We start from the raw sequence: 27957 nt of genomic DNA, 5'->3' as shown, positions 1-27957 counted from the left end.
TAAATAATAAAAATGCTTTAAGAGAAGTAAAGCACAGGCTAGTTCAGAAGCAGAGAGAAAGGGCACTTAACCCAGTTTACGAAGGCCAGAAAAGGTTCTAGGATGGCGGCTGAAGTCATCCAGGTGGACAGAGAAATGAAAGAGTGTCCTAGGCAGAGAGACCACCATGTCCAAAGGCAATGAAATAGCTGGAAGGCTGGCAACTTCAAAGAAATAACAGTAAGCTTCAACAGAAGAAAGAGGAGATGGCCCATTGACAATGACTAGATGGGAGAAGGCAGGCATATTCAGCCACGAAAAAAATAAGACTTTGGGGACAACAGAACACAGGCCAGCCTTCATTCCAAGGTAGATTCTCAGAGACCATCTATTCAACCTACATTTTGGAGGTGAGGAAAGAGAGTCCTGGGGAGCCCAAGGCTTTCTGAAGGCCACATAGTGAGTCACACTTGAGTCAGTGCTAGAACCAAGTCTCCTACAGCAGATATCTATTATTTTCACTTCCCAGCAGCTGGTCACCCTTTTTCACCAACTGAGCCCTGGTTTTACTCTGGGAAAAACACCTTTTCTTAACTCCTAGATGATCAGAACATCACTGACCCACTTGTGACTCAGCTAAGGTCAGTCTGGTTCAGAAAGAACTAATCCTAAGGCTTTGGCTTGCCTGGCAAGAGTTTTCTCTCTTTCCCCAGGTTCTGAACCTGGAAAGCTGTAAGTTTGGAGCTGTGGTTTTAGCGGCCATGAGAGTCTCAGCCAGAGGCTCTTCTTTGCATTTGCATAAGCTGCCTTATGCAAATGAAGTATCAAGATTGGGAGAGAGACAGACACAGATAGTGGGTCCTGGTGACACTGAGCCCATGAATCCAGCTAAGCCTAAAGCTGGAGAACTATTTCAGGACTTTTCAGATACAGGAGCATCAATGCATTCCCTTACGCTGGGTTTTCTGTCACTTCTGAGTGAAAGAATCCTATCTAATCTGCTAATTTCCAGTCCCAGAAATAATCAGCAACTAACAGAGGGTTTTAACAATCACCACTTCCTAATGCTAACAAAAAGCCCATAAAATCCATATTATCCTTCTCACTTCACTGATGAGGATACTAGTCTCAGAAAGGGAAAGTGGGAGTTCCCTTCATGGCTCAGCAGCTAACAAATCCAACTAGGATCCATGAGGATGTGGATTCGATCCCTGGCCTCACTCAGTGGGTTAAGGATCCAGCATTGCCGTGAGCTGTGGTGTAGGTCACAGACACGGCTCGGATCCCGTGTTGCTGTAGCTGTGGTATTACGCTGGAAGCTGTAGCTCTGATTCAACCCCTAGCCTGGGAACCTCCATATGCTGCCACAGGTGCAGCCATAAAAAGCCAAAAAAAAAAAAAAAAAAAAAAAAAAAAGAGAGAGAGAGAGAAAAGAAAAGAAAGAAAGAAAAAGGGGAAAGCAGCTTGCCAGAGGTCACTCCGGGTAGACAAGGCATTACATTCCAGAGCTCCTAGGCCTGTGATTTTTTTTCTGTCTGCCATGAAATCCTACTTAAAAGAGCAGTGACTCTCTCTCTTTGGGCTGGAACAAAGCAGATGGTTCCTTCTGCCGGTAATGTCCCGTCTATACCTTGAAATCTACCTGTTCAAAAGCCACCTCTCCTGTGAAACTCCCTTGGCCAAGCCAGCTGGAAGGTTACCCCCTCCCCCCATCTTATTACCTGTGAAATGGACCCTGCATGAGTCATAAAGGGCCGTAATACATAGTTAGTTGTGATATGTCCTAGACTGTGACTTCAATAAAGGAAGATATGAAGGTACAAAACTATGGTGCACTTACATCTTAGATTTTCAAAACAGATCTTACTTCAAATATTCTGCTAGGCTGTCCTCCTTAGGCCACTGAGATGTCCTAGAAATAACTATCTTATATGCACTTAGACTTCTCTACTACAAGGGATTTACATGGTCCTTTTTTGTGGCATGGACCAAATGACAATTTGGTGAAGACTTCACAGAACAATGTTTTAAATGTATAGAATCAAATACTGCAGAATTATAGTTAACAAAACCTCAAGTCTGTGATGTGGCAATTTATGTGCCTCTTTATCAAGGCACTGAAAAACAAGATCTGGCAGCAGATCTAATAACTACCATAATTTCAAAGATGTGATAAATATAAATTATTTTTTGAGAAATCTGCAACAACTTGGATACGTAAAAATATCTGTAATTTCTTTTGGTTAAAAAAAATAAGTCAGAGCAGAGTTCACACTGTGGCTCAGCAGGTTAAGAACCCAGCTAGTATCCATGAGGATGCAGGTTGGTCTCTGGTCTCACTCAGTGGGTTAAGGATCGAGCACTACAGCAAGCTGCAGCACAGGTGACAGATGTGGTTCAGATTTGGCGTGGCTGTGGCTGTGGTATAGGCCAGCAGCTGTAGCTCTGATTCGACCCCTAGCCCAGGAACTTCCATATGCTACAGGTATGGCCCTAAAAAAAAAAAAAAGAAAGAAAAATAAAATAAATAAATAAAAAAAAATTTTTAAAGTCACAGGAATGACCAATACTAAAATGGTTACCTACATCCATGACTAAAGGAAATGATAAATTTCAGAGGTTAGTGAAAGTACAGATATGTTTTTCTCATCCAAGTTCACAGACCCTTGCCCTCATTGTTCCTATGTGGATATAGTACATCATCTATGACCCCTTCTGGCTTTTAGGGCCTGGATTTGAGTCTCAACTCTGCTACCTATTTTCTGGGTGACCTAGGATGAGTCATTTCCTCCTCTCTGAGTCTCAATTTCCTCATCTGAAAAATGAGAGAATTAGATTAGATCCTTTCCAAGGTTCCAGAAAGATCCTCTTCAGATTCAGTGGCTCCTCAAATGGATGAAATAAAATGTGCTACAGGAGTTCCCATCATGGCACAGTGGAAATGAACCTGACTAGCATCCATGAGGATGAAGGTTCGATCCCTGGCCTTGTTCATTGGGTTAAGGATGCAGCATTGCCATGTGCTGTCGTGTAGGTCACAGACATGGCTCAGATCTGGCATTGCTGGGGCTGTGGCATAGGCCAGCGGTTACAGCTCTGATTCAACCCCTGGCATGGGAACCTCCATATGCCATGGGCGTATCCCTAAAAAAAAAAACAACAACAAAAAAATGTGCTGCAGTCATAACTGAGACCACAAAGGTGAAGTGATACATGGTTTCTCGTGGCTGACATCCCACAGAGGGGCTGGTGGACCTGCCAGAGCCCTTCTTGCCCAGCCCCACCCCTGCCCAGGGGCCAAGGGGTGTGCCCCTCACTGACCGTTCAAAGCGTATAACCTTGGCCAGAAGCAGCTGCAGGGGCTCTGAGTAGTTCCGGAAACTATCCAGAACCTGCAAGAGGTTACAGAGGGCCTGGATCTCCTGCTCTGTCCTCCAAGCAGGCTTCTTCTGCGCTATCTGAACGGCCCTTGGAGGGAAGTGACCCTGGGGAGAGAGAGCCAAAGTGACACAGAGGACCCAGCAGTTTCCCTCAGGGCTAGCAGACAACTCCCACTCTCCTGCTTTTACACTTTCTACTCCCCATACAACAGGGGCTGACATGAGTGCCTACTGTGTGCCAGGCTTTGAGATAAGCATCTACACACACTGTCTCGTTGCATTTTTGCCCAAAGAAGTGAGGCACGATTATTATCCTATTTGACAAATGAAGACACTCAGAAAGGATTATAACCTAGATCTGCTACATGCCAAGGCCCGTATTCCTAACCACTGACTCTACTGCCCCTGCCATTCATTGACTGGCCCCCAGTCAATAATGGGACTCCCTGGGCTCCGAGAGCCCCTCAATACATGCACACTGCAGTCAGGGGAGATCTCCCTGCCTCAGCCTGTACCTCAGCATGCTCAGGAGATGAAGGAACAAAGAGAACCCACAGAGACTATTAGCTACGACTCACAAGCCAGAACTTATAGGGAGGCAGGAAGATCCTACCCATTTCCTCACACTCCTTCCTGAGAGGGAAATGGCACTGTGAGTTGCTAACAGCCCCCACTGGCTGCCCTTCACACTAAGGAAAAAAATCTTAACTCCTACAACAGCCTAGGGGGCCCACACAGTCTGACTCTACTTCACTACCACCCTCCAACTTTACCTCCTGCCTCTCCCCTTCATTCTCTCATCTCTAGCCTTCTACCCATCTCTTGCATGTGCCAAGCTCACTTCTGTCTTTTCGTCTTCGCTTGGGCTGTTTCCTCCACCTAGAACGTTTTTCCCCCTGGATTTTCATATGGCCAAGGCTGCCTCCTCCTCCTCATTCTGCTCTCAGCTCATATGGCAACACAGCCTCAGGTAGTCCCTTCTGGATCATCTGAGCTAAAATACTAGGCAGCCTTCCCAGCCCTCTGTAGGCTCTGAATCATTTTCTTCAAACCGTTTAATAACTTCTGAAATGATCTTATTCCTTTTTGTTAATGTGTATATTATCTGTCAGTTCCCCACCATGCCCCCCCAAACTTAGAACTGCACTGTCCAGGATGGCAGCTTGTAGCCACATGTGGCTATTTAAATTAAATTAGATAAAAAATAAGTCCCTCAGTCACACTAGCCATGAGTGCTCAATAGCTACATGTGTCTGTTGGCTGCTATAGTGGGTAATGCAGGCTACAAAACATCTCCATCGTCAGAGAAAGTTCAATTGGACAAATAAGTTATAGAATATAAGCCATGATATAAACAAGATAGAGGCCTCTTCTACCTTGTTTACCTCTCTAGAATAACATCTCACCTTAGTGGACATTCAACAGAATAAATATTTATGAAGGGACTGAATGAATGCCAGCAGCCTTACATAACAGTATTTATAGAAGCAAAAGGAAAGTGGGACACGATGCAGAATTCTGGACACCACAACAGATGTGAAGCCTTGCATATTCACTTGGAAAGGCAATATAGCTCAAACAATTAAAAGCACACAGGTTCAAAGTTCCCATTGTAGCTCAGCAGGTTACAAACCCAACTAGTACACTTGAGGATTCAGGTTCCATTCCTGACCCAGCTCAGTGGGTTAAGGATCTGGTGTCACTGTAAGTTGTGGTATAGGTCACAGAGGCAGCTTGGATCTGGCGTTGCTGTGGCTGTGGCATAGGCTGGCAGCTGCAGCTCCAATTTGACCCCCTACCCTGGGAACTTCCATATGCTGCAGGTGTGGGCCTAAAAAAAAACCCATATAGGCTTTGGTGCCAGGGCTCTGAATTGAAACTTTGTCCTATTTCCTAGCTGTGTGCCTTGGCACAGATCACTCCTCCCTGAGCCCCAGCCTCCCTACCTGAAACTATACGTACAAATAGGAGAGTTAATATGTGTCAAGGGCTTACAATGTGCCTGGCACAGAGCAAGGGCTATATGGAAGTGATGGTCTTTTTTATGGTGAATCCAATCTTTCTCCTTTCTAATCCTCTCTTACTATCAATAACCCACTAGGATTTTTATCATAAGGTCTACTTATGGCAAAACTCAGATACCTCTGGCTTCTATGAACCAAACTTACTCTTTCGGCCCACTCGGGGCCCTGATTACTTCAGGAAATCTTTCTTACCATTCTCAACCCTTGAGACTCCCTCCCATGGAGTCCTACAGAACTGACAGTTTGTTCTTTAATGTCCTGGGTAAGTTTCATCACCTTAACTCCTAATTAGCTTCCTTAAGGACAGGTGTGAAAGGTACACAACCTAGCACAGTCATCCTCGTCCTCCAGTATCCACAGGGAGGGGAAGGATTGGTTCCAGGACCCCTGCCAACACCAGATCTATAGATGCTCAAGTCTCATAAAAAATGGTATATTTGAACACCCCCCCTCCTATACGTTAAATCATCTCTAGATTACTTATAATACCTAATGCAATGTAAATACTATGTAAAAAATTGTAAATACAATGTAAATATTACATAAACAACTGCTGAGTGCAATTATTCAAGTTTGGCTTTGTGGAAGTTTCTGGCATTTTTCTTTTCCAAATATTTTCTATCCATGGTTGGCTGAATCCACAGATATGGAACCTGCAGATACAGGGAGCCATCTGTATTCCCCACCACTAGATAGAGATCTAGGCCTGCCTCAGGAGTTCAAAAAATATCTGGAATGGAGAAAAGGGAATATTATTCAAACAGAGCCTGGGAGACTTGATCCTTGCCTGTTTCTCAAGCACCATTTCTCAGTGCTGTCACCCTCACTCACTTCAGGCCAGACCGTCACTATGTTCCTTTAACATACAGGAAGGATAAATGAAACTAAGAAGGGTGGCTATGGGAGTTCCCATCGTGGCTCAGTGGTTAACGAACCTGACTAGCATCCATGAGGACATGAGTTTGATCCCTGGCCTTGCTCAGTGGGTTAAGGATCCAGCATTGTCGTGAGCTGTGTGTAGGTCACAGACGCAGCTTGGATCTGGCCTTGCCGTGGCTGTGGTGTCGGCTGGCAGCTACAGCTCCAATTGGTACCCCTAGCCTGGGAACCTCCATGTGCCGTGGGTGTGGCCCTAAAAAGACAAAAAGACAAAGAAAAAAAAAAGGGCTGCTGTAAACCTACCACCCAAAATTAGCCATTAACATGTGGCATACTTGTTTCCTGCATTTTTCTTATGTATAAAGACAAAATATGAACATTTTTTCAAGTAACACATAACTGGATTTTCCATTAAAAATCAGAACAATGTAGATAGTTAAATCCCCTTGTACAATGTCACCCCAATTCAGATCTGCTCTCCACCACTACAGTTAACCATTTATAATAAAATAAGTATATATATTATTATATACTTACACATGTGCCCAAATAATGCATATAGAATTGTTGTTGTTTTGTCTTTTTTGGGCCTCACCCACGGCATATGGAGGTTCCCAGGCTAGGAGTCAAATCGGAACTGCAGCTTCCAGCCTACAGCACAGCCACAGCAATGAGGGATCTGAGCAGCGTCTGTGACCTACACCACAGCTCATGGCAACACCAGATCCTTAACCCACTGAGCGAGGCCAGGGATTGAACCCATGTCCTCATGGGTCATAGTTGGGTTCATTACTGCTAGCTGCTCGACAGGAACTCCAGAATTTTGTTTTTATTACATAAAGTTAAGACTGCTGACATCCTTTATGCAACCTGCTTTTTTTCACTCAATTTTTTAAACTATATTTTAGAAATGTCCCCATTGGAGTTCCCATCGTGGCTCAGTGGTTAACAAATCCAACGAGGAACCATGAGGTTGCGGGTTCGATCCCTGGCTTCACTCAGTGGGTTAAGGATTTGGCGTTGCCTCGAGCTGTGGTGTAGGTCACAGATGCGGCTTGGATCCCATGTTCCTGTGGCTCTGGCGAAGGCTGGCGGCTACAGCTCCAATCAGACCCCTAGCCTGGGAACCTCCACATGCCTCGAGTGGCCCTAGAAAAGGCAAAAAGACAAAAAAAAAAAAAAAAAGAAAGAAAGAAATGTCCCCATTGTTTCCAGTGTCTCAAAAATGCTAACATAAATGAGTCTTTGATTCTAAGCCTCTATAATTCTTAAAGTTCTTCTTGAGAAGTCTGGCATTAGTTGAGTCCTAATATAGACTCTACTGAAGTTTAGTTTTCAGTCACAATCCAAGTGTTGTCCTGAGAGACAGCTTTTATATGTATAAATGTGTTTGTGTGTGTGTTAGCTTGATTGACATATAATTCACATGCCATCTGATTCATCATTTAAAGTGTTCAAATCAATTTTAGTGTTTTCAGAGCTGTGCAACTACCACCACAATGCATTTTAGAACCTTTTCATCACCCTAAAAAAGGAACCCAGAACCTATTAAGCCACTCAAAGGACAGGTTTTTAAAACGGGTCTTTACTCTCCATCTCTGTGTTGCAGAGTCAGTTATAACTCATTCAAGAGGCAGAGAGTCCTTGCCTGTAGATGGATTTTTCTTTCATGCTCTCTTCTCTCCCTCTACTGCAATGCATAGAAATGCCTTCGTCTCTAGAGTCCTGTGGCTCTCAGAGAGACTCCTAATTTCTCCTGTCTGAAGGGCAACACTTGAGTAACCTTCAATGCCCAATGTCAGACACTGGCTGGTCTTGAAAACTGAAAAAACAGAATTTGGATGGCTTCACTGTGCTTAATAAATAACAGAGCATGAGAAATTAGGTTATGTCCAGGGGAGGCAGGCAACAGAAGCCACAACTTCGTTCCCAGGGAGGAGGGGGAGCAAGGTGGCACAGGTGGTGCTAATACCAGTTATAAAGCTCTATTCTCCCTGCCTTTCCTGAGAGACAAACCAGCATGGCTGTTTCAGGCTGGGGTCGGGTCAGGCCTACATTGGTGAGAACTTCAGATTTTCCTATAAACAGATAAGCCCCTTTAAAATTTAAGTGAATTTTTTTTTTTTTTTGGTCTTTTTAGGGCCTCACTTGTGCTATATGGAAATTGCCAGTCTAGGGGTTGAATTGGAGCTGTAGCCACTGGCCTACACCACAGCAACACAGGATCCGAGCCTCGTCTGCAACCCACACCACAGCTCACTGCAACACTGGATCCTTAACCCACTTGAACCCATGTCCTCATGGTTACTAGTCAGATTTGCTTCTGCTGAACCACGACAGGAACTCATGAAATTTTTATTTTATTTTATTTTATCTTGCTTTTTAGGGCCACAGGTGCAGCATATGGAAGTTCCCAGGCTAGGGGTCGAATCAGAGCTGTAGCTGCTGGCCTACACCACAGCCACAGCAGCACCAGATCCAAGCCACGTCTATAACCTACACCACAGCTCACGGCAACATTGGATCCTTAACCCACTGAGCAAGGCCAGGGATTGAACACGAATCCTCATGGATCCTAATTGTTACCACTGAGCCACAACGGGAACTCCCGAAATTTTAAATTTTAATTTAATATCCAGGATTTGGCAGAGATAAGCCAGGAAGATAATTCTTGAAATTCAGAGAACAAATCACACAGTCTATTCCCTTCTCAGAATGGCCACCAGAGTCCAGGTGGGGGACAGATATGCCAGCATCTCTCAGGAAGTTTAGAGCAAACTGTGCTAATTCACACACAAGCTAGGGCTTTTCCCACTACCCTGATTATTTCTAAAGTGTCTGGGGCTCTCACATCCTCTGCTTTGCCTTCCACTGTTTTCCCATTGGTCCAAGCACGGGGAGATCACCCTTGCTGATCGTGCTCAGCTATGAAGCAACAATGGGTTCCAGGGGGCCTGCAACCTTGGAATGCCAGAACTGAAAGCGATAACTCAGTTCAGCTGTTTTATAGATGAGGAAACTGAGTGGCTAGCTCAGGGTGGCCAGCTCTCCTGATACCCAGCCCAGTGCTTCTTTCAGGCTAAGATGCAGGAAAAAAAAAAAATTCCCGGGAATTTCCATGTGGCTCAGCAAGTTCAGGAGCCAGTGTTGTCACTACTGTGAATTGGGTTGCTGCTGTGGTGCAGGTTTGATCCCTGGCCCAAGAACTTCTGCAAGCCTCTGGTGTGGCCAAAACAAACAAACAAAAAATTCCCAGCAGCAAGGACAGGGTTTTCTATACATACCGACTCTGCAACGAAGTCCATGGTATCAAATGTGATTCGACCTTGCTTCCTTTCCTGGGGGAAAAAAAAAGGGAAGCAGGAGTTGCAAAAAGGAAGGAGAATCAGCAAGACTGCTTCTAGAATGCTGCATTGAAACCAGAAGTGCCTACCTGGACCTCCATGGTGGGCAGGAAGTCTTGGGAAACCTCCTACCAACTGGGCCTCTTATGTCCACCTATGTTCAAAAGGCCCAAATCCACACAAGACTTGAGCCCAGCGCTGACAATGTATTATTATGGAGGCAGAGAGAGACGGGAGTAGGGAAAGGGAAAGGAGGATAGAGAGGAAGGATGGACAGAGAAAAGGAAGAGGGAAAAGAAGAAAAAAAGGCAGGGGTGTAAAGAGGTGAAAAAACAAAACAAAACAGAAAGGAGGGATAAAATGGAAGGAACAAATGAAGCTGACCTTAATTAAGTGCCTATAAGGAGCCAGACTTGGCTGATCTTACTCCATGTCATCATCAGGACAAAGCAGGTATCTTAAGCAGCTTCATTTAGGACTTGAAGTGGGTGAAGGAAATTGCCCAAGATCACACAGTGAGTCAGTGGTAAAGGACTTCTTCCTTGGGTAAAGGACAGCCAGGAAGAAGAGGTGTAGGGAGGCTTAGGGATGAACTAATCCAGCCTTATTTCCTAAACAGATGCAGAGAGGATGTGGAAAGAATAGAGAAAGGGGTAGAGAGAGAGGGAAAAGATGTTTAGGGGGAAGTAGAGGGGAGGAAAGGGAGAGACAAGGCCCTGGCCACTGTCCTGGGCCAAACCAGGACCCCCCATTCATCTCTCTGGGCACACCTCATGTCCTGCCCCAGAGCCCACTTGGATCCCTGTCCTCTCCCTCCATTTATAGGTACTTCTCAGGGAGACTGATGAAAGAAAGATGTGGTGTTCACAGAGATCCAGACTCCACTGAAAACCAATCTATAGCTCCGTCTGCCTGCCATCACACTCCAGCCCCCTGGTTTTCTGCCTGGAAGCCACATGACCCCCATACGTTGCCCCCAAGATGCTTCTGCTCTGTTCGAGGCCATCCTGACTGCAATGTTGTTAGGTTTAGCCTCACTCCCCCCTGATGACAAGCCTGGCTCTGGTCTTCAGTTTCCACCGCCCAGGCACCAGCCCAAGTCTCTTGGTAACCAAAGGCTGCTGGTCTCCAAGGCCCTTTACTTCACCACCACATGACACCCTGAATCAGAAAGTTCTTCCTGAGGTTACAATGCTCCTATTTTATATATATTTTTTTGTCTTTTGTCTTTTCAGGGCCGCACCCAGAGCATATGGAGGTTCCTGGGCTAGGGGTCTAATTGGAGCTGTAGCCACTGGCCTACACCACAGCCACAGCCACATGGGATCCAAGCTGTGTCTGTGAACTACACCACAGTTCATGGCAACTCCGGATCCTTAACCCACTGAGCAAGGCCAGGGATTGAACCCGTGTCATGGTTGCTAGTTAGGTTCGTTAACCACTAAGCCACAACGGGAACTCCTACAATGCTCCTATTCCATCCCTTCTCATCTCATGACCCAACAACATGACTTAATGTGGCTGCAGACTTGTTCAGTTTGGCCAGCACAGTGCCTTTGAAATATATGAATTTGAATGTCTTTTTTTTTTTTTTTTCTTTTTATGGCTTCACCTACAACATATGGAAGTTCTTGGGCCAGGGACTGAATCCAAGCTGCAGCTGCCACCTACACTGCAGCTCGGGCAACGCTGGATCCTTTAACTCACTGCGCCAAGCCAGGGATGGAACTCGCACCTCCAGAGCAACCCAAGCTGTTGCAGTCAGATTCTTAACCCACTGTGCCGCAGTGGGAACTCCTCGAATGTCTTTAGATGGGGTGAGCCGTTCCTCTCCAGCTGCCGCTCAGGTGGCTACTTCCTGCTACATCTTAAACTCAGCCACATACACACACAGTTACATTCCCTGTGGGCCCCTTAGAAATCAATCTCAAACATCTTCCTTTCCCCTGTCACTACCCCTCCATATCCCTCTCCTTGAGTGTTGGCCTTATAAACCATTCTGGGAAATAGCTTGGAGTGAGTTGCTAGATACAATGGGGCTGGATCTGGTCACTCTTGGGATAACAGGAATATGTGCAGGTTTTGTCCAGATATTTACTGGGGAAACTTTGGAGTCTTGGATAGTAATGAAGACACTGGGGAACCCAGAACAAGTTAATAGAATGGTGATCAACTTGTCTGAGCCAAAAATGGGCTCATGATCTACCACTGGAATAAGATATTTGAAATTGGCACTTTCTAGAAAACCTAGAAAGCATGGTCACCAGAGTGGTCTACAAATGTCCCCTTCTTATCTAGGTGGGGGACAGGAAAAAAGGCAGAGTAGATGAACATTTTGGTGGGAATTCAGGAAATCCTGACTCTATTTTGACTCCTTGATTTCTATCTGTTCTGATCACCCTTAGAATGGAGATCGTCTCTCCCCCACTCCTGATGTTTCTTTCCACGTGGAGGGATAATACTAACAGAGCACTACCGGCTCCTCTTTCTCATTGAGTAATGTAAGCTCCTTGGTGAATGTGGAAGGAGAAACTGGGCATGATCATCCCCTATCCTTCCCTCCAAGTCCACATTCTGCTCTGCCCTTCTCTGCTCTGAGTGTGGGACAGGGGGCCCTGCCACTGAAGTGAGGCCTGCCTTGGTCCAGCACTGCCTTGACTGGGGTCATCAGGAAGGCTCCCCAATTCTCAGGTGTAGTATTAGGTACCTTCTTGCTTGATGATACCAGTCACCTCCTCCAGTATAAGTCTCACCATTAATAAAAGTGACAATTTTTATTACAAAGGGTCTCCCATCTGCTCTACCCTTTTTCTTCTCTCTTTGTTGATTCAGAACTTGGGCTGGGAAGTGTGGTGCTATTAATTGGACACTTTTAAACCCTCGTAAACCTGCTAAGCCCAAGAGCTTACATCCCAGAAAGAGAAGATAGGGTGCTTTCTGTGAGCCGTCTCAATGATCTGATATTCCCGAAATCCCCGGAGGCCTTGGCGGAACATTTTACACACTCGGTTCATCATAATGATACCCATGGTAAGCTGGTACAGCCCCTGTGGAAACAAAACAAGCCAGATCAGTGGAAAACATCTGTTTTCAACAGTCAACATCAGGCTGGATAGTGCTGAACAAGGTGAAATGTAATAGGATTAAAAGCAGGGGTGCTGCTAGAACCATAGTTACATCTTCAGGAAGATTCCAGGCCTGCTGAAGTCATGTTGGTAGCCTGAAATTGACCATATTGGGAGTATTTATGCTACAGAAACTGGCAACTGCTACAAATGGGGGAATCTCCCTCCCCAGGAGCCAGCTATTAAAGCATCACCAGCACAACTCTTTCACTGCAGTCCAGAAAAGAGTGTGCACAAGTAACAGCAGTCAGGAGTTCCCATCATGGTGCAGTGGAAACGAATCCAACTAGGAGCCATGAGGTTGCGGTTTCAATCCCTGGCCTCACTTAGTAGGTTAAGGATCCAGTGTTGCTGTGAGCTGTGGTGTAGGTCGAAGTCGCAGCTTGGATCTGGCGTTGCTGTGGCTGTGGCGTAGGCCAGCAGCTACAGCTCTGATTAGACCCCTAGCCTGGGAACCTCCATATGCTTTGGGTGTGGCCCTAAAAAGACAAGTAATGGCAGGCAGTGAAGAGTGACGTGAAGAGCCTGAATTTCAGAAACAGACGGATCTGAAGGAAGGACAGTCAGAGAAGATGCAACACTGCTGGCTTTGAAGGCAGAGAAAGGGCCATGAGCCAAGGAATATGGGTGGTCTCTAGAAGAGAGAAAGTCAAGGAGATGAGTTCTTCCCTTCACCCCTGAGAAAGTAACATAGCCCTGCTAACACCTGGATTTTAACCCATGCCAGACTTCCATCCTATAGAAGATAATAAATGTGTATTGTTTTAAGTTGTTTAGTTGTGGTACAGCAGCCAAAAGAAAACTAATGTAACATCTAATCCAAGATAGGTCATGCTATCTTTCCCCTGGGAATTGGGAATTGGAACTGAAAACAGTATCAGCCTCTCCATTCCAGTATGAATTGAGGAATAAGGGCAGGCATCCTCTACCTCCTAGGTAAATACAGGGGACAGGGAAACAAGTTCAACAAGAGATAAATCTGGAATGTAAAACAATCTGCAAGTTAACTAATCCAGTTTCTTCAAAAGTCAATTTCACAGGAAAAAAGCAAAGTGTGAGGGCTGTTCCAGATTAATACTCAAGAGACATACAAACAAATGCAAAATACAAAGCTTGATCGGCTCCCGATTCATAATAACAAGCTGTAAAAGACATTTTAGGGACAAAGAAAGAAACATTCTACATACAGCAGAGTTACAGGACTGAACATGGCACTAGAACTGCGTGTATCAATGCAGGTAAAGGTCACACATAAATTTTGAGTGGAAAAAGGTTGAAATGAGATGCCATTTATGATTATCATTTTAAAAAATGTTCCACATACTGCAGTTGCTTATAAATATATGCAAACGTAATAAAAAATTTTAAATATAGATTGGAAGGGTACACATCAATCTCAGGAAAGTGGTTGCCAGTGAGGAGAAAGGGAGATGGTGAGGCACTTTACTTAAAACTGTTTTATACATATATACTTTTTTTTTTTTGGTTTTTAGGGCCATCCCTGCGGCATATGGAAGTTCCCAGGCTGGAATTAAATTGGAGCTACTGCTGCCAGCCTATGCCACAGTCACAGCAATGAAGGATCCGAGCCGCGTCTGTGACCCGCACCACAGCTCACGGCAATGCCGGATCCTTAAGCCACTGAGCAAGGCCAGGGATCGAACCCGAAACCTCATGGTTTCTAGTTGAAATTGTTTCCACTGTGCCGTGACAGGGAGCTCTGACTTATAACTGTAATATTTTCTTTTAAAATTATATATCTTAAAGGAAATATGGGGAAAGCTTTATTAATAAAACTAATATTTACTGACTACAATTTGCCATTCTCAGACACTACTCTAAGCCCATTATCTGTACTGACTTATTTAATCTTCAACAATAAATTGAGAGTTCCCATCATAGCCCAGTGGAAACGAATCTGACTAGCATCCATGAGGACGCAAGTTCAATCCCTGGCCTTGTTCAGTGGGTTAAGGATCCGGCGTTGCCATGAGTTGTGGTATAGATTGCAGATGAGGCTCAAGTCTGACATTGCTGTGGCTGTGGAGCAGGCCAGCGGCTGCAGCTCCGATTCAACCTCTAGCCTGGGAACCTCTGTATGCCTCAAGGGTGGCCTTAAAAAGCACACACACACACACACACACAAACAACCACCACAGGCACAGTGGAAACAAATCCAACTAGGAACCATGAGGTTTTGGGTTCTATCCCTGGCCTTGCTCAGTGGGTTAAGGATCTGCCATTGCTGTGAGCTGTGCTGTAGGTCGCAGACGCGGCTCGGATCTGGCATTGCTGTGGCTGTGGTGTAAGCTGGCAGCTGTAGCTCCAATTAGACCCCTAGCCTGGGAACCTCCATATGCCACGGGTTCGGCCCTAAAAAGACGAAAGACAAAAACAACAACAACAAAATAAACAAAAAACAATAAATTGATGCAGTAGGTACTAATGTTATTATCACCCTTTATAGAAACGGACAGTAGCAAATCAAATAACTTGCCTAATACTAGTCACATGACTAATAGGTGACAAGGATTTGAACCCAGGAAGCCTGGCTCCAGGCACCATAAGTTTAACCTATTACTCTACCCTGATGCCAGGTGTTATTCTCTGAATCTCCTAACATCAAGAAGGGTGATTAAAGAGTCGTTCTCAGGGGCTCAAAGTGTAGCCAGTGCCAAGAGCAGAGTAGGCTACAGGGCAGGGGTCAGAATTCAGTCTTTCTGAAGCCTGATCTGGAATTCTTTCCTTTGTGACTCCAAAAGGTACAGGGTGGCCATGTTTATCCAAGGCCTTTTCCTACTGCTGACTCCCCCTTCCTCAAAATACCTGTCTGTGCAAACCTTCACTCTTTCCTCCCAGGCCCTTGGCACTCCTCACCAATTCCTTCTTCAGGATCTGCAAGGAGTGGGACACCATATATCTCCTCATGGTCCCTGAACTGGCAAATGGCACAACAGCCCCTTTACAAGAGCAGGATCACTAATCTTTGCCCAAGAATCTAGTAATATTAGAAACAAAGCTTCCCTCAGTGGCAAGGTTAAGGGTTCCTCTGTTCCTCCCACCCCACCAACAGTGACTGGAAGCCTTGTTCTGAAAAATCTCATTCTCAGAATCTCCTTATGTCATACTGGAAGATTCTGGAAGGAAGAGGGGGCAGTGGGAAGTACTGGACTCTGGCAATCTAACATTTAGTAAGCACTCATTGGCATTATCTTAGTTAATCTTCACAATTATTACAAGGTGAGGGACTTCACACCCATTCCTGACACAAGGCTGAGGTTCAAAGTAGTTAAATGACTGCCAGAGTCACATGGCCGTCTTCAAGAAAGTAGGAGGCTTCTGGGCTAGAGGCAGGGGCATCCAAAACCTCAGGCTGGGGACCACTCAGGCTTAGAAATTGGAGACCCTGGAGTGTAGGTGCATGGCATGACCCTACAAACCTTGTTAAAATTAGCAAATCTGGAATGCTCAACAAATTGGAAGTTGTCAACTAAATGGTGTGTCAAATCTTAAAAGGAACTTGGTGACCAGAACTCAATAACTCTGAGGTGGGAGTTCCTGTTGTGGGGCAGCTGAAACAAATCTGACTAGTATCCATGAGGATGTGGGTTTGATCCCTGGCCTCCCTCAGTGGGTCAGGGATCTGGCACTGCCACAAGCTGTGGTGTTGGTTGCAAAGGCAGCTCGGATCCCACACTGATGTGGCTGTGGCTGTCAGCTGTAGCTCCAATTAGACCCCTCACCTGGGAACTTCCATATGCTGCAAGTGAGGCCCTAAAAAGCAAAAACAAAAACAAAAACAAAAAAACTCTGAGGTCACTCCATTTAAAGGGGAGTTACAGTAAAAATAATAATAATAATAATAATAATAACACCAGAAAGGTAGGAGGAGGAGGCAGGGAATAAGGAAAACAAATGTTAGATAAAAGGCATGCACCAGAAAAAAAATTAACATGAAACAGATGATAATCATGAACAACAAAGGACTCAAAGGGCTTAATGAATTTTAAAGCAACAGATCAAAGTAAAGATGCCAGAGTTCAAAGAAGAGATGATGAAATAACTGGAGGGGATGGCACTGGCAAAGCTCAGGAAAGGAAATATTCTTTAAAAAACCACCTCACAAGGGAAGGTCATTTGAGCAACATCAAAAAGGAAGCAAGCCTTGCTGAATATAGAGGACAGGACTGCAAAAATCAAGTGAAGGAATTGGAAATGAACAATGATACGGAAACCAAGAAAAATAAAGCTAACAAGTATGGAGACACAGAGGGAGAGAAAGCAGGACAGTTGAGATCTTTTTCAGAGAGAAAACTTCACTGATTTTTTTTTGGCCATGCCCATAGCATGCAGAGGTTCCCAAACCCAAGCCCTGAGCCCTGAGTGACAATGCTGGATCCTTAACCCACTGAGCTACCAGGGAACCCCAATAACTGTAAACCTTAAGATAGCTCTTAAATCTGATAAACCAAGCATATTTACAGCTATAAAGGGAATTAATGATAATAATTAAAACTGGATAGGAAGGGTGAAGAAAAATGGAGGTATGACAACTACTCTTTTCTGACTTTTGTACTATCAGTTTTTAGGTAATAAAACAAAGTCAGTGCAGTATAATAAGGAACAAGGAGCTAACAGGTAGAGCACCACAGTAAAAACAGATTCACTGAAAATGGGAACCAGAAAGGTTGCAACTGAATAGGAATCAGTGAAAGGAGAAAAAAGCAAAAAGATTATGAAGTATCTAGGCTCCTGAATTACATTGGCTTATCAAAAATGAGAATGGCTAATAATAAGAGTTAATTACAAACATAATTATATACATAGGTTAGATTAAGCACCCTAGACTAGTTATCTTCTCCAGCTTATCAAAATATCAAAAGATAAAATAGACCTTCATCCCAAGATCAAACATATATGATAAAAAAAGGTCATCAAAAAGAAGTTAATAGTCAGTAGAGAGATCAGAGCAAGCCTCTTAGACTTCCTAATAAAATTTTAAACACACACACAAATGGAACATGCTGGGAACTTTTTATCCAAAACACTCCATTAGCTGATGAGGCTTCCTCTTTATAGCTGGCCACCTGGAATGATGTATGTAGTAGCATGTGGTATATGGAAGTGAAATTACAGGATTACTAAATCTGTTGAAAATCTGAATTTCGGAGTTCCCGTTGTGGCGCAGTGGTTAACGAATCCGACTAGGAACCATGAGGTTGTGGGTTCGGTCCCTGCCCTTGCTCAGTGGGTTAACGATCCGGCGTTGCCGTGAGCTGTGGTGTAGGTTGCAGACGCGGCTCGGATCCCGCGTTGCTGTGGCTCTGTCGTAGGCCGGTGGCTATGGCTCCGATTCGACCCCTAGCCTGGGAACCTCCATATGCCGCAGGGGCGGCCCAAGAAATAGCAAAAAGACAAAAAAAAAAAAAAGAAAATCTGAATTTCTTGGAGTTCCCATTTGTGGCTCAGGAGTAACAAACCCGACTAGTATCCATGAGGACGTGAGTCCAATCCCTGGCCCCACAGGATCCAGCATTACCATGAGCTTTGGTGTACATCAGATCTGGTGTTTCTATGGCTGTGGTGCAGACCAGCAGCTGCAGCTCTGATTCAACCCCTAGCCTGGGAACTTCCATGTGCTGCAGATGTGGCCCTTAAAAAAAAAAAAAAGAAAGAAAGAAAGAAAATCTGAATTTCTTGTCCACTGGTAACTTATCTTAAAAATTTCTATTTAACATCTCACATTAATAAAAAATAAAGCAGGATTTCCCAGGTGGTGCAGTGGGTTGAGGATCCAGTAGTTGTCACTGCTATGTCTCAGGTCTCTGCTGTGGCATGGGTTCAATCCCTGGCCCTGGACTTTTTGAATGCCATGGACACAGCCAAATAAATAAATAAATAAATATTTTTAAAAAATCTTAAATGCAAAATAACAAGCGTTGTCAAGGATGAGGAGAAATTGGAACATTTATGCATTGTCGGTAGGGATGTAAAATGATGGAGCTGCTATGTTAAATATAAGGTGGTTCCTCAAAAGATTAAATATAGAATTACCATATAATCCAGCAGACAGGGTAGGGGGGTCCCTGGAGAAAGGGAACCAGGCATGGCTTTCTCGACATAAGAGAAATCATTTTCGGCCGAAGCCATTTTGTGATCTAAATATGGCCACAAGGCTTGTCCTTGAACAGGTCTTGCAATTAATGATCTTAAGGGAACAAAAGAAGGCAGAAACATTGCCTGTTATCAGGTAAGAGAAGTAACAATAGCAAAGATAATACAGCAGTGGTTATGACTCCCTTTTTCTGTCTCAATGGTAAAGATTAGCCTGAAATGTTCTACCACTATATTAACTGGAACCTAAGAGATGACAATGTTGACCTTTTCTGACCCTCATGACTTCAACCAACTAAAGCTGTTGACTGTTCAAGCCCTTTCATTAATATGCAGTATGCATAGCTCAAAACTTCTCCAGTTTTACTGTTTGGCTTAGTTATATCTTTTGGCTCAATATCTACCAAGCGGCAAACCCAGTTTTTCAGGTTAACAAGTATATACTCAAAGGAATTAATAGCAAGGACTCAAAGAGATGTCTGCACACCAATGTTCATGGCAGCTTTATAAACAACAGTCAAAAGGGAGAAACAATCCAAATGTCCATTGACAAATTAACAGATAAAATGTGCTTATATATACAATGGTATATTAGCCTTAAAAAGGAAGGAAATTCTTAGACAGGCTACAATGTGGATGAACCTTGAAGATACTATGTGAAATAAGACACAAAAGGACAAATATTGTATGAATGACTTACATGAGGTACCTACAGGAGTCAAATTCATAGAGACAGTAGAATGATGGTCACCAGGAACTGAGAGGAGAGGGGAATAGGGGGTCATTGTTTAAGGGGTTCAGGGTTTCAGCTGAACTGAAATGTGCTGGAGATGAATGGTAGTGACAATCACGGGACAATGTGAATGTACTTAGTGTCACCAAACCGTATACTTAAAGATGGCTAAAATAGTAAATTTATGTTTTGTATATTTTGCCATAATTTTTTAAGTTATAAATAAAGTATGTTTGGCATTCCCATTGTGGCGCAGTGGAAACGAATCCAACTAGTATCCATGAGGATGCAGGTGTGATCCCTGGCCTTGCTCAGTGGATTGGGGATCTGGTGTTGTTGTGAGCCGTGGTGTAGGTCACAGACTTGGCTCAGATCTGGCATTGCTGTGGCTGTGGTGTAGGCCAAAGCTGTAGCTCCAATTAGACAGCAGCCTGGGAACTTCCATATGCTGCTGGTGTGGCCCCCAAAACAAACAAACAAAACAAACAGAAAAGTATACGTCCCTTCCCCCACTCTTCCTGAATGATTCTGGTGAGGCCAGGCATGGTAGGCATCTGCCTGGAGTGGAGGGAGGCTGTGGTGGGCTCACACAAGGTGTTGGAGCCCTGAGTGAGCAAGGTGAGGAGGTGGGGGTGGGATGGGAACATAGGAGTGGAGGTTGGTGTGGGAATGAGGGGCAGAGCAACAACAGGAGACTGGTTACATTTAGGAGGACTGGTCAAAGAAGATCATGAGAAGCAGGTTTCTCCCTATCAAAGAAGGGAATTAAATGTATGGAAAGAGAGAAAACTATAGAGTAAATCCTGTGCTGTTGGACTGGAGTTGAAGGTGTTGGTATGAATTCATGGATTTCAAAAGATATGGATAGATGCAGAAACACACAGATATAAATGTATGTGTATATACTACACACACACACACACACACACACACATTCACAGTGACTATCCAGAGTGCAATGGACAAACCCAGTGCCCAAATCTTGGTTTCTAAATACCATTCTTCACTAAAAGAACAAGGGTTTCTTGGAGAAATGGTTGATTCCTAAGCTGAGACACAGAAGGTACAAGAGCCTAAAAAGTAAGGAAATACTCGGAAAACAATAGAGATGTGTCAAAAGGACCTGAAGGGGCTCCCACTAGCCAAATCAGAGATAATCTGAGCATCAGAATAAATAACGAATTGCAGTGGCACCCAAGATGCAGCAATCCCATTGCAGTCGCTCTCCCCCATTCATTACACCTATAAATTCTGGACAAAATACAAATAGCAACTCACTTGAGATTCTGAAAAGCAAATAATGCCAAGTGGGTTTTGAGCAAAGGGTAGTAAAAACTTGAAGAAACAACCCCAGTGGGGCTGAGTTTCCTGGATTAATGAAGGATAAGTTGCTAAACAAAAATCAATTGTGTTTTTACATACTGTCAAACAATTAAAAATTTAAAAAAAATGTTAAACAATACCATTGCTAGTAATACAAAAACATGAAATATTTAAGTATAACAAAATTTGTGCAGGTTCTGTACACTCAAAACTATAAAACATTGATGTAAGAAGCTGAAGAACATCTAAATAAAGCCAGACCTGGTACCAGTTCTTTTACATATATTCCCTCATTGACTCTTCAGAACCATTCTGTGTGGTTGTTATTATTCCCAGGCTTAGAAGAGTATACAACTTACTGAAGGCCCATATTATAAAATAATTCATAGCAGCTTTATTTCTGATAGCCCCAAGTTGGAAATAACTCAAATGTCCCTCATGGGTGATTGGTTAAACACACAAAAGTACATCTATACCATGAATTATGACTCAGCAATAAAAATGAACAAACTGGAGTTCCCATCGTGGCTCAGTAGTTAACGAATCCGACTAGGAACCATGAGGTTGCTGGTTCAATCCCTGGCCTCACTCAGTGGGTTAAGGATCTGGCATTGCCATGAGTTGTGGTGCAGGTTGCAGACATGGCTCAGATCCCGTGTTGCTATGGTTCTCGTGAAGGCCGGCAGCTACAGCTCTGATTCGACCCCTAGCCTGGGAACCTCCATATGCCACGGGTGCAGCCCTAGAAAATACAAAAAAAAAAAAAAAAAAAAAAAAAAAGAACAAACTGGTGAACAACAACCTAGATGAATCTCCATGGAATTTTTCTTAGTAAAAAAGGCCAATTACCAAAAATTACTACTGCATGATTCCATTCATATAACATTTTTGAAATGACAAAATTATAGAGATGGAGAACAGATTAGTGTTACCTGAGGTTAGGGATGGGGGTAGGGGAGAGGAATGGGTGTAAATATAAAGCAGCAGCACAACGGATCTTTGTGGTGACCAAACATTTTGGGATATTGATGGTTGTACGAATCTAAGCCTGACAAAACTGCAGAGGCTGACATACACACATAAATGACAGCATATTAAACTGGTGAAATCTGAGTAAACACTGTGGATTGTATCAATGTCCATTTCCTGATTCTGACATTGTACTAGTTATGCAAGATGTTACCACTGCTGTAGTGAAGTGTGCATGAGACCTCTCTGCATTCTTTTTTTTTTTTTTTGCTATTTCTTGGGCCGCTCCCGCGGCATATGGAGGTTCCCAGGCTAGGGGTCGAATCAGAGCTGTAGCCATCAGCCTACGCCAGAGCCACAGCAACGCGGGATCTGAGCCAAGTCTGCAACCTACACCACAGCTCACAGCAACGCCGGATCGTTAACCCACTGAGCAAGGGCAGGGACCGAACCCGCAACCTCATGGTTCCTAGTTGGATTCGTTAACCACTGCGCCACGACGGGAACTCCCCTCTCTGCATTCTTTTTGCAATTTTCTATGAATCTATAATTATTTACAAATAAAAAGCTTTTCTAATAAAAGGATCCAGGCTTCTGTTCCACAACTCCCAACAGTGTGCCATCAAAAGACACTGAAAGAGTCTGGAAATCATCTTAGAGCTCCTGTTTCACAAAGATGGTATGCAATCCACCACCAGTCCTCTTTAACCAATATGTACTGAGTGTCAGGTGGGAATCAGGCCTTGTGTTGGAAGCTAAGTGATACGATTTATGATCCATTCCCAGGTGAGCACCCAACCTAGTGGGAATAAAAATGCCTAACGTGTTAAGTGCATTGGACTAGGAGTCAAAAGAATTCTGTCCTTCTGGAAACACTTACTAGGCTTTTGATTTTGGACCAATCCTTTGCCTCTTGGTATCTTGACTTCTTAACCTGCAAAATCAGGAGAATGAAATACATATAAATATACACATTTTAAACTTAACCTCAGCCCACTGGGTGGGTTCAAGGCTCTGAAATTATATGCAGAAGTATGTTAGTGCATCCTTCTTCTAGTAAGAGGTATTATAACTTTAAAAAAATATATTTGGGGAGTTTATTGACCCAGAGAGTTTAGAATAACTGAATGTGATTTTTGGATTTAATCTCTAAGGTCCCTTCCATTCTAACATTCCACGCCTTCTAGTAGCTCTCTAAGATCTACTAGAAGATCTCTAAAATCTTCAAATACATCTGTAAGATCTCTCCTTCCACCTCTAATAGATATTCTGTGATTCCAATAGGGATAGAAAAAATGGGCTAAAATCAGCTATAATGGAAAAAATAAAAATCATTAATAACAAATACATAAATAAATGAAAACAGGGAAAAAAAGAAATGGGCTAGAGCTCTAACAATCATGATTCCCAGTAACACAAGAGTTCATTCCCTTCTGCAAGACAAAAAGGATTCAATTTTTCAACATGCAATTCTAGGCTCTTTATGATTTACCCTCTAATTGACCTTCCAACTTCAGTCAACTCTCATTCCTTCCCCAGACCCCAGCCACTCCCGTGTCCAGCCTGCAATTTCCACAAAGCTTTGCCCCCATTCAGTCTATGCCTTGGTGCCCGCAGTGCCTTCTACCTGGAATGTCCCTAACTCAAACCTTCTTCTTCTTGAGCCAAGGCTTAAGGTCCTCTCCTCAGTGAAGACTTCCAGGACCCCTCATCCTTGCAGCAGGGTTTGGTGTGTTCCCTTAGCCCTGGATACCGACTGCCTGTTACCACACAGGAAGTAGGGCAGCAAATCCAACTGCCAACTGCCAGGTTGGTAGGCATGACAAACTACAGGCCCCTGTTTTCCCACCTCTAAAAATAAAAAAGAGCAGAACATTGGCTCTAAGGAAACAACAACCTGAGCGCAATAGGAAATGAACTGTTCTGAATGTTAAGGTAACATGAAACAATAGGGAGTGGTAGGGATTGAGGCTAACTGGAACAAAGTATCTTGTCTAAAGGAAGGAGACAGCTCCTACTAATTGTTAACAGGCAGGAATGTGGGTGGGTCCAGTGTAGCCAGCTTGTCCACTTTTTCAAGAAAAGCTGGAAGTCCAGATTTGCACACAAAACCTCCCAGTTTTTACATGTTAGTAACTAAAAACAATAAAGGCCCAGTGTGATGACTTGCAAGGTTTTCAGGCTATGGAAAATGTTCTGTGAGGATCCATTTTAACACATTTGCAAGAGTACATCCTATGGGAGAGGCAAGTTTTATACCAGAGCCACTAGTATGTTGATGGTTGTTTAAACGGCCCATTCATTCTGCACAGAAATCAAAGGGACTGCAAGTGTCATAAAAAGCTTTCATAAGGGACCCGTCTCTTTCCTTAGTTTCCCTGTCTGTGAAATGGGGATACAAAGCATGCATCATCTCACTGACTTTTCATAACTACTAATGACATAAGTTCTATTACATCCAAAATGTACAGACAAGAAAACTCAGAAACAGCAGTTTAATGAAGACAAATATTTAAACAGCCCTTTCTTTCCAAAGTCTTTACTATTTAATCCTCTCAACAACTCTGGCCTATGGCAAATAGATTGGGATTCCACCAAGGCAGCCTAATTCCAACAGGGTAGCACAGTTTTACTTTTCAACATATATGTAATGGAAGCCATATATATAATTTAAAGTTTTTGGATTTCCCGTTGTGCCTCAGTGGGTTAAGAACCCAACTAGTATCTGTGATGATGCAGGTTCCATCCCTGGTCTCATTCAGTGGGTTAAGGATCTGGTGTAGGCCACATAGGCAGCTTGGGATCTGGCATTGCTGTGGCTGTGGCTTAGGCTGGCACTGCAGCTCAGATTCCACCCCTAGCCTAGGAACTTCCATATGCTGTAGGTGCGCCCCCCCCCCCATAAAAAATAGTTTTCTAGTAGGTCACATTTAAAAAGTAAAATGACACACATGAAATTTGACATTTATATACATATATATATATATTTAGTACCCATGGCATATGGAGGTTTCCAGACTAGGGGTCGAATCGGAACTGTAGCTACTGGCCTAAGCCACAGCCACAGCCACACAGGATCCCAGCGGCATCTGCAACCTACACCACAGCTCACAGCAATGCAGGATCCTTAATCCATTGAGCAAGGCCAGGGATCGAACCTGTGTCCTCATGGATGCTAGGTGGATTCATTAACCACTGAGCCACGACAGGAAATCCTGAATTATATATTTTATTTGACTCAATATATGCAAAATATTATCAATCCAACATGTAACAACAGAAAAAATTACGGCGACACTTTATCTTTTTCATACCAAGTCCTGTATATATGTCACGTTACAGGACATTCCCTTTCTGACTAGCCACATTTCAAGAACTAACGAGGTAAGCATACATACCTAGTGACCACTATATGGCAGTACACATTTAGTCTATTTAGTAATCCTAAAATTAAAAGCAAAACCTACAGCGCCACCTGTCCCTTGATTCCAGAGGACACGCAAAAAAAAAAAAAAAAAAAAAAGTTCTTCAGCATTTACTTTGTGCCATGAGAAGGGCAAGTTTTACTCTGTGTGCTGAGGATCTTACACACGTTATCTGTGTCACTCCCTCTACCAGGCAGGTGTACTGCCCTCTTTCGACTGAGCGAAAGAACTTTCCCGAGTTGGGCCCTCCCCCTAATGCCTGACAGTCATCCCGCCGTCCCTTCTCTGCCACCTGCTGGGCCCCAGACCCCGCGAGCTCTGGCTCGCCTTCATCCCAATTAGGGTCGGGTAAAAAGGTGCGCATGCAGAGGCAGGGGCGGCGCAGGTCACCTGCCGGCCGAAGCCACCAAGTCGCATGATGACCCTTTTGGGCCCCTCCTCCTTGGGCCTGAGTAGGCGTTCCGGCACCGGCTCCTCCCCCGACTCCTCCTCCAACTCCTCCTCAGAGTTCTCCTCCTCAGAGTCATCCTCCGACACCTCCTCGGGTTCCTTCCCCGCCTCCTCCTTCTCCTCGAACTGGTGCTCGGAGGCGCCACCATCCCGAACTGACCATTGCACGCTTAGATTAGCCGGGTGCCCTGCTGTGGCCGCCGCCTCCTGGCGGGACTCGCGAACGCGAGGGGGCGCCGCGTCCTCGAGCCCAGACTCGGCTTCCGGGCGCTCGCGCACCGAGGTCATCATAGAGAAGCCAGCGGGGACGACCACTTCCGGCCGCCCCAGCCGCTTCGCCGGCGCTGGTAAGCTCACGGCGCCCCCCGCCCGCCTCCCTCAGGGTCTCGCGGACTCCGCCCTCTAGCGGAAACGTCTCCCTCCTTACCCAGCCCCCGCGCAGACGTAGTGCCGCGCCCTCAGCTGCGGGACAAAGAGTGACGTCCGTAGCGGAGTTATGGCGGCCACCGAGCTGAGCTTGGCGGCTACCGGGAGTCTCGCGCTGCCGTTGGGGAAAGAAGAAGGGGCCGGCCCGAGCTCAGGCCCGGAGCGTGACTCTGCGGACTCCTTCTCGACTCCTGAGGCCCCACCGCCTGCCCCCAAGCCCTCCAGCCCCAAGGCCGAGGTCGCCGAAGAGAATCCTACGCCTCACTCGGCCGCCTCCGCCTCCCTGGAGCTGCCCCTCGGGCCCGCAGCCCTGGGCTCCGCGTCGTTTGCCGAAGCAGCTCCGCGCTCACCCCCAGGCCCTGGCGGTTCCCGGCCCGGCCCAGAGACGTTCCGCCAGCGATTCCGGCAGTTCCGCTACCAAGACGCGGCAGGCCCGCGGGAAGCGTTCCGGCAGCTGCGGGAGCTTTCCCGCCAGTGGCTGCGGCCCGACATCCGCACGAAGGAGCAGATCGTGGAGATGCTGGTGCAAGAGCAGCTGCTCGCCATCCTGCCCGAGGCGGCGCGGGCCCGGCGGCTTCGCCGCCGCACAGACGTACGCATTACAGGCTGAGCAGCCGGGCTGCCGGCGGCCCGGCTCTCCATTCTGCGTTAATGAAAAACGAGTTTTGGCTGTTCCTGCAGTCTCGAGTGTCCTTTTCGGTCGTCCTTTGCAATGTTTATTTCCCCGAGCCTATTTCCAACCTTTCTGACTGGTGGCGAAATCAAGTTGGGAGCTCATGAGAATAAAGCCTTTCTTATTCACTTGACCTTCGTAGGTTTTGTGGAATCATTGGGTTGGCTAGGCTTGGGCCTCCACATCTGGGAAATTTTCTCCTGCGCGTTCCCTAGGACCCCACTTGGGTTTCCTTTGTTTGGTAATGTGGGTCCAGCAGCCTGGGTTCCGTATTCGCTCTACCCTCTCACTAGCTGGAATTTGAGCTTGTTTTCCTACCTAAGAGGGTAGATGATGGTTATAGTCTTACCTTATGACTGTGGGATGGTGCAGACAAATTGTTAGCTCTACTAAATACTCGTTTAAGTGGCCATTGCTGTATCAATACTGCCAAACTACTTGTCCCACCTGCCTGCCCTTTGGGCACTGGCTTCCCCAAAGGCCCAATTCATCAGGCTATTTTTTTTTTTTTTAATAGGCAAGAAACAGATTTATTAGGATAGGACGCTTGTGAGAGAAGCAAGCGGGCAGGTGAGCAAGCTTCACCCTGGAGGATACTGTGGGCCAGTTTTATCATCCATGGAAAGTGGGATTGGAAAGGCCCGCCTCTTCCTTCCTGGGAGAAGTAGCTCCTCCTTAGTATCTGATAAGGTGTGTATTCAAATCAGCTGAAGGGCGGTCCTCAAACTCTTGCTCTTGATCTGAATCTGAATGCAGGCCTCTGCGCATCCCCCACCTGAGGACCTGAGGCAATTCTCGCACCTCCACCCGTCTAACCAGCAAGCCTTGTTCTGATGGCTTTCTCCCAACGTCCCCCAGGTTTCCTTCTTTCCCTACTGGGACTTCTACAACCACCCAGGCCTACTCTATCCCTATCATGATCTGAGCCATGTCTGTGACCTACACCTGAGCTCTCCAGATTCTCGACCCACTGAGAGAGGCCAGGGATCAAACCTGCATCTTCATGGATACTAGTCAGATTCGTTTCCGCTGAGCCACAATGGGAAATCCATCAGGCTATTTTAGTAATTGTTTTAGCGCAGGTCCTTACAGAGATAGGCTAGTTATTACTGT

General features: G+C 45.1%; 2 protein-coding genes across 12 annotated transcripts in view; one reads left to right on the top strand and one right to left on the bottom strand.

Moving 5' to 3' along the window:
• The window catches only part of CNBD2 (cyclic nucleotide binding domain containing 2), a 64392-nt gene extending 38023 nt beyond the window's left edge, over window positions 1–26369 (bottom strand). For 3 of the 11 annotated variants that reach the window (XR_014832273.1, XM_021077743.2, XM_085003839.1), the window contains exons 1-5: window positions 25686–26369; window positions 22751–22804; window positions 12516–12653; window positions 9547–9600; window positions 3301–3464 (exon numbers count right to left, since the gene is read on the bottom strand). Coding sequence is in view for 10 of the 11 variants with exons in the window: in XM_021077743.2 (XP_020933402.1) it covers window positions 3301–3464; window positions 9547–9600; window positions 12516–12653; window positions 22751–22804; window positions 25686–26036 (761 nt within the window). In the remaining variant the exon portion in view is untranslated. Of the gene's footprint in view, window positions 1–3300; window positions 3465–9546; window positions 9601–12515; window positions 12654–15608; window positions 15690–22750; window positions 22805–25268 lie in introns of those variants that run through there. The other 8 variants (XM_085003844.1, XM_085003845.1, XM_085003840.1 and 5 more) reach the window with 7 other exon arrangements.
• On the top strand, window positions 26213–26977 carry SCAND1 (SCAN domain containing 1). The gene has a single exon (XM_003134419.5). The coding sequence runs from the start codon at window positions 26242–26244 to the stop codon at window positions 26779–26781; it is 540 nt and encodes a 179-aa protein (XP_003134467.1). The 5' UTR covers window positions 26213–26241; the 3' UTR covers window positions 26782–26977.
• The last annotated feature ends 980 nt before the right edge of the window (window positions 26978–27957 follow it).

This window comes from Sus scrofa, chromosome 17 (assembly GCF_054392235.1).
Source record: "Sus scrofa isolate SSC_HxYL_T2T_F1_AM1 chromosome 17, Sscrofa_HxYL_maternal_Yorkshire_Landrace_v2.0, whole genome shotgun sequence".
In the NCBI taxonomy this organism is placed as follows: Eukaryota; Metazoa; Chordata; class Mammalia; order Artiodactyla; family Suidae; genus Sus; species Sus scrofa.
This window is presented reverse-complemented; position numbering and strand designations above follow the sequence as displayed.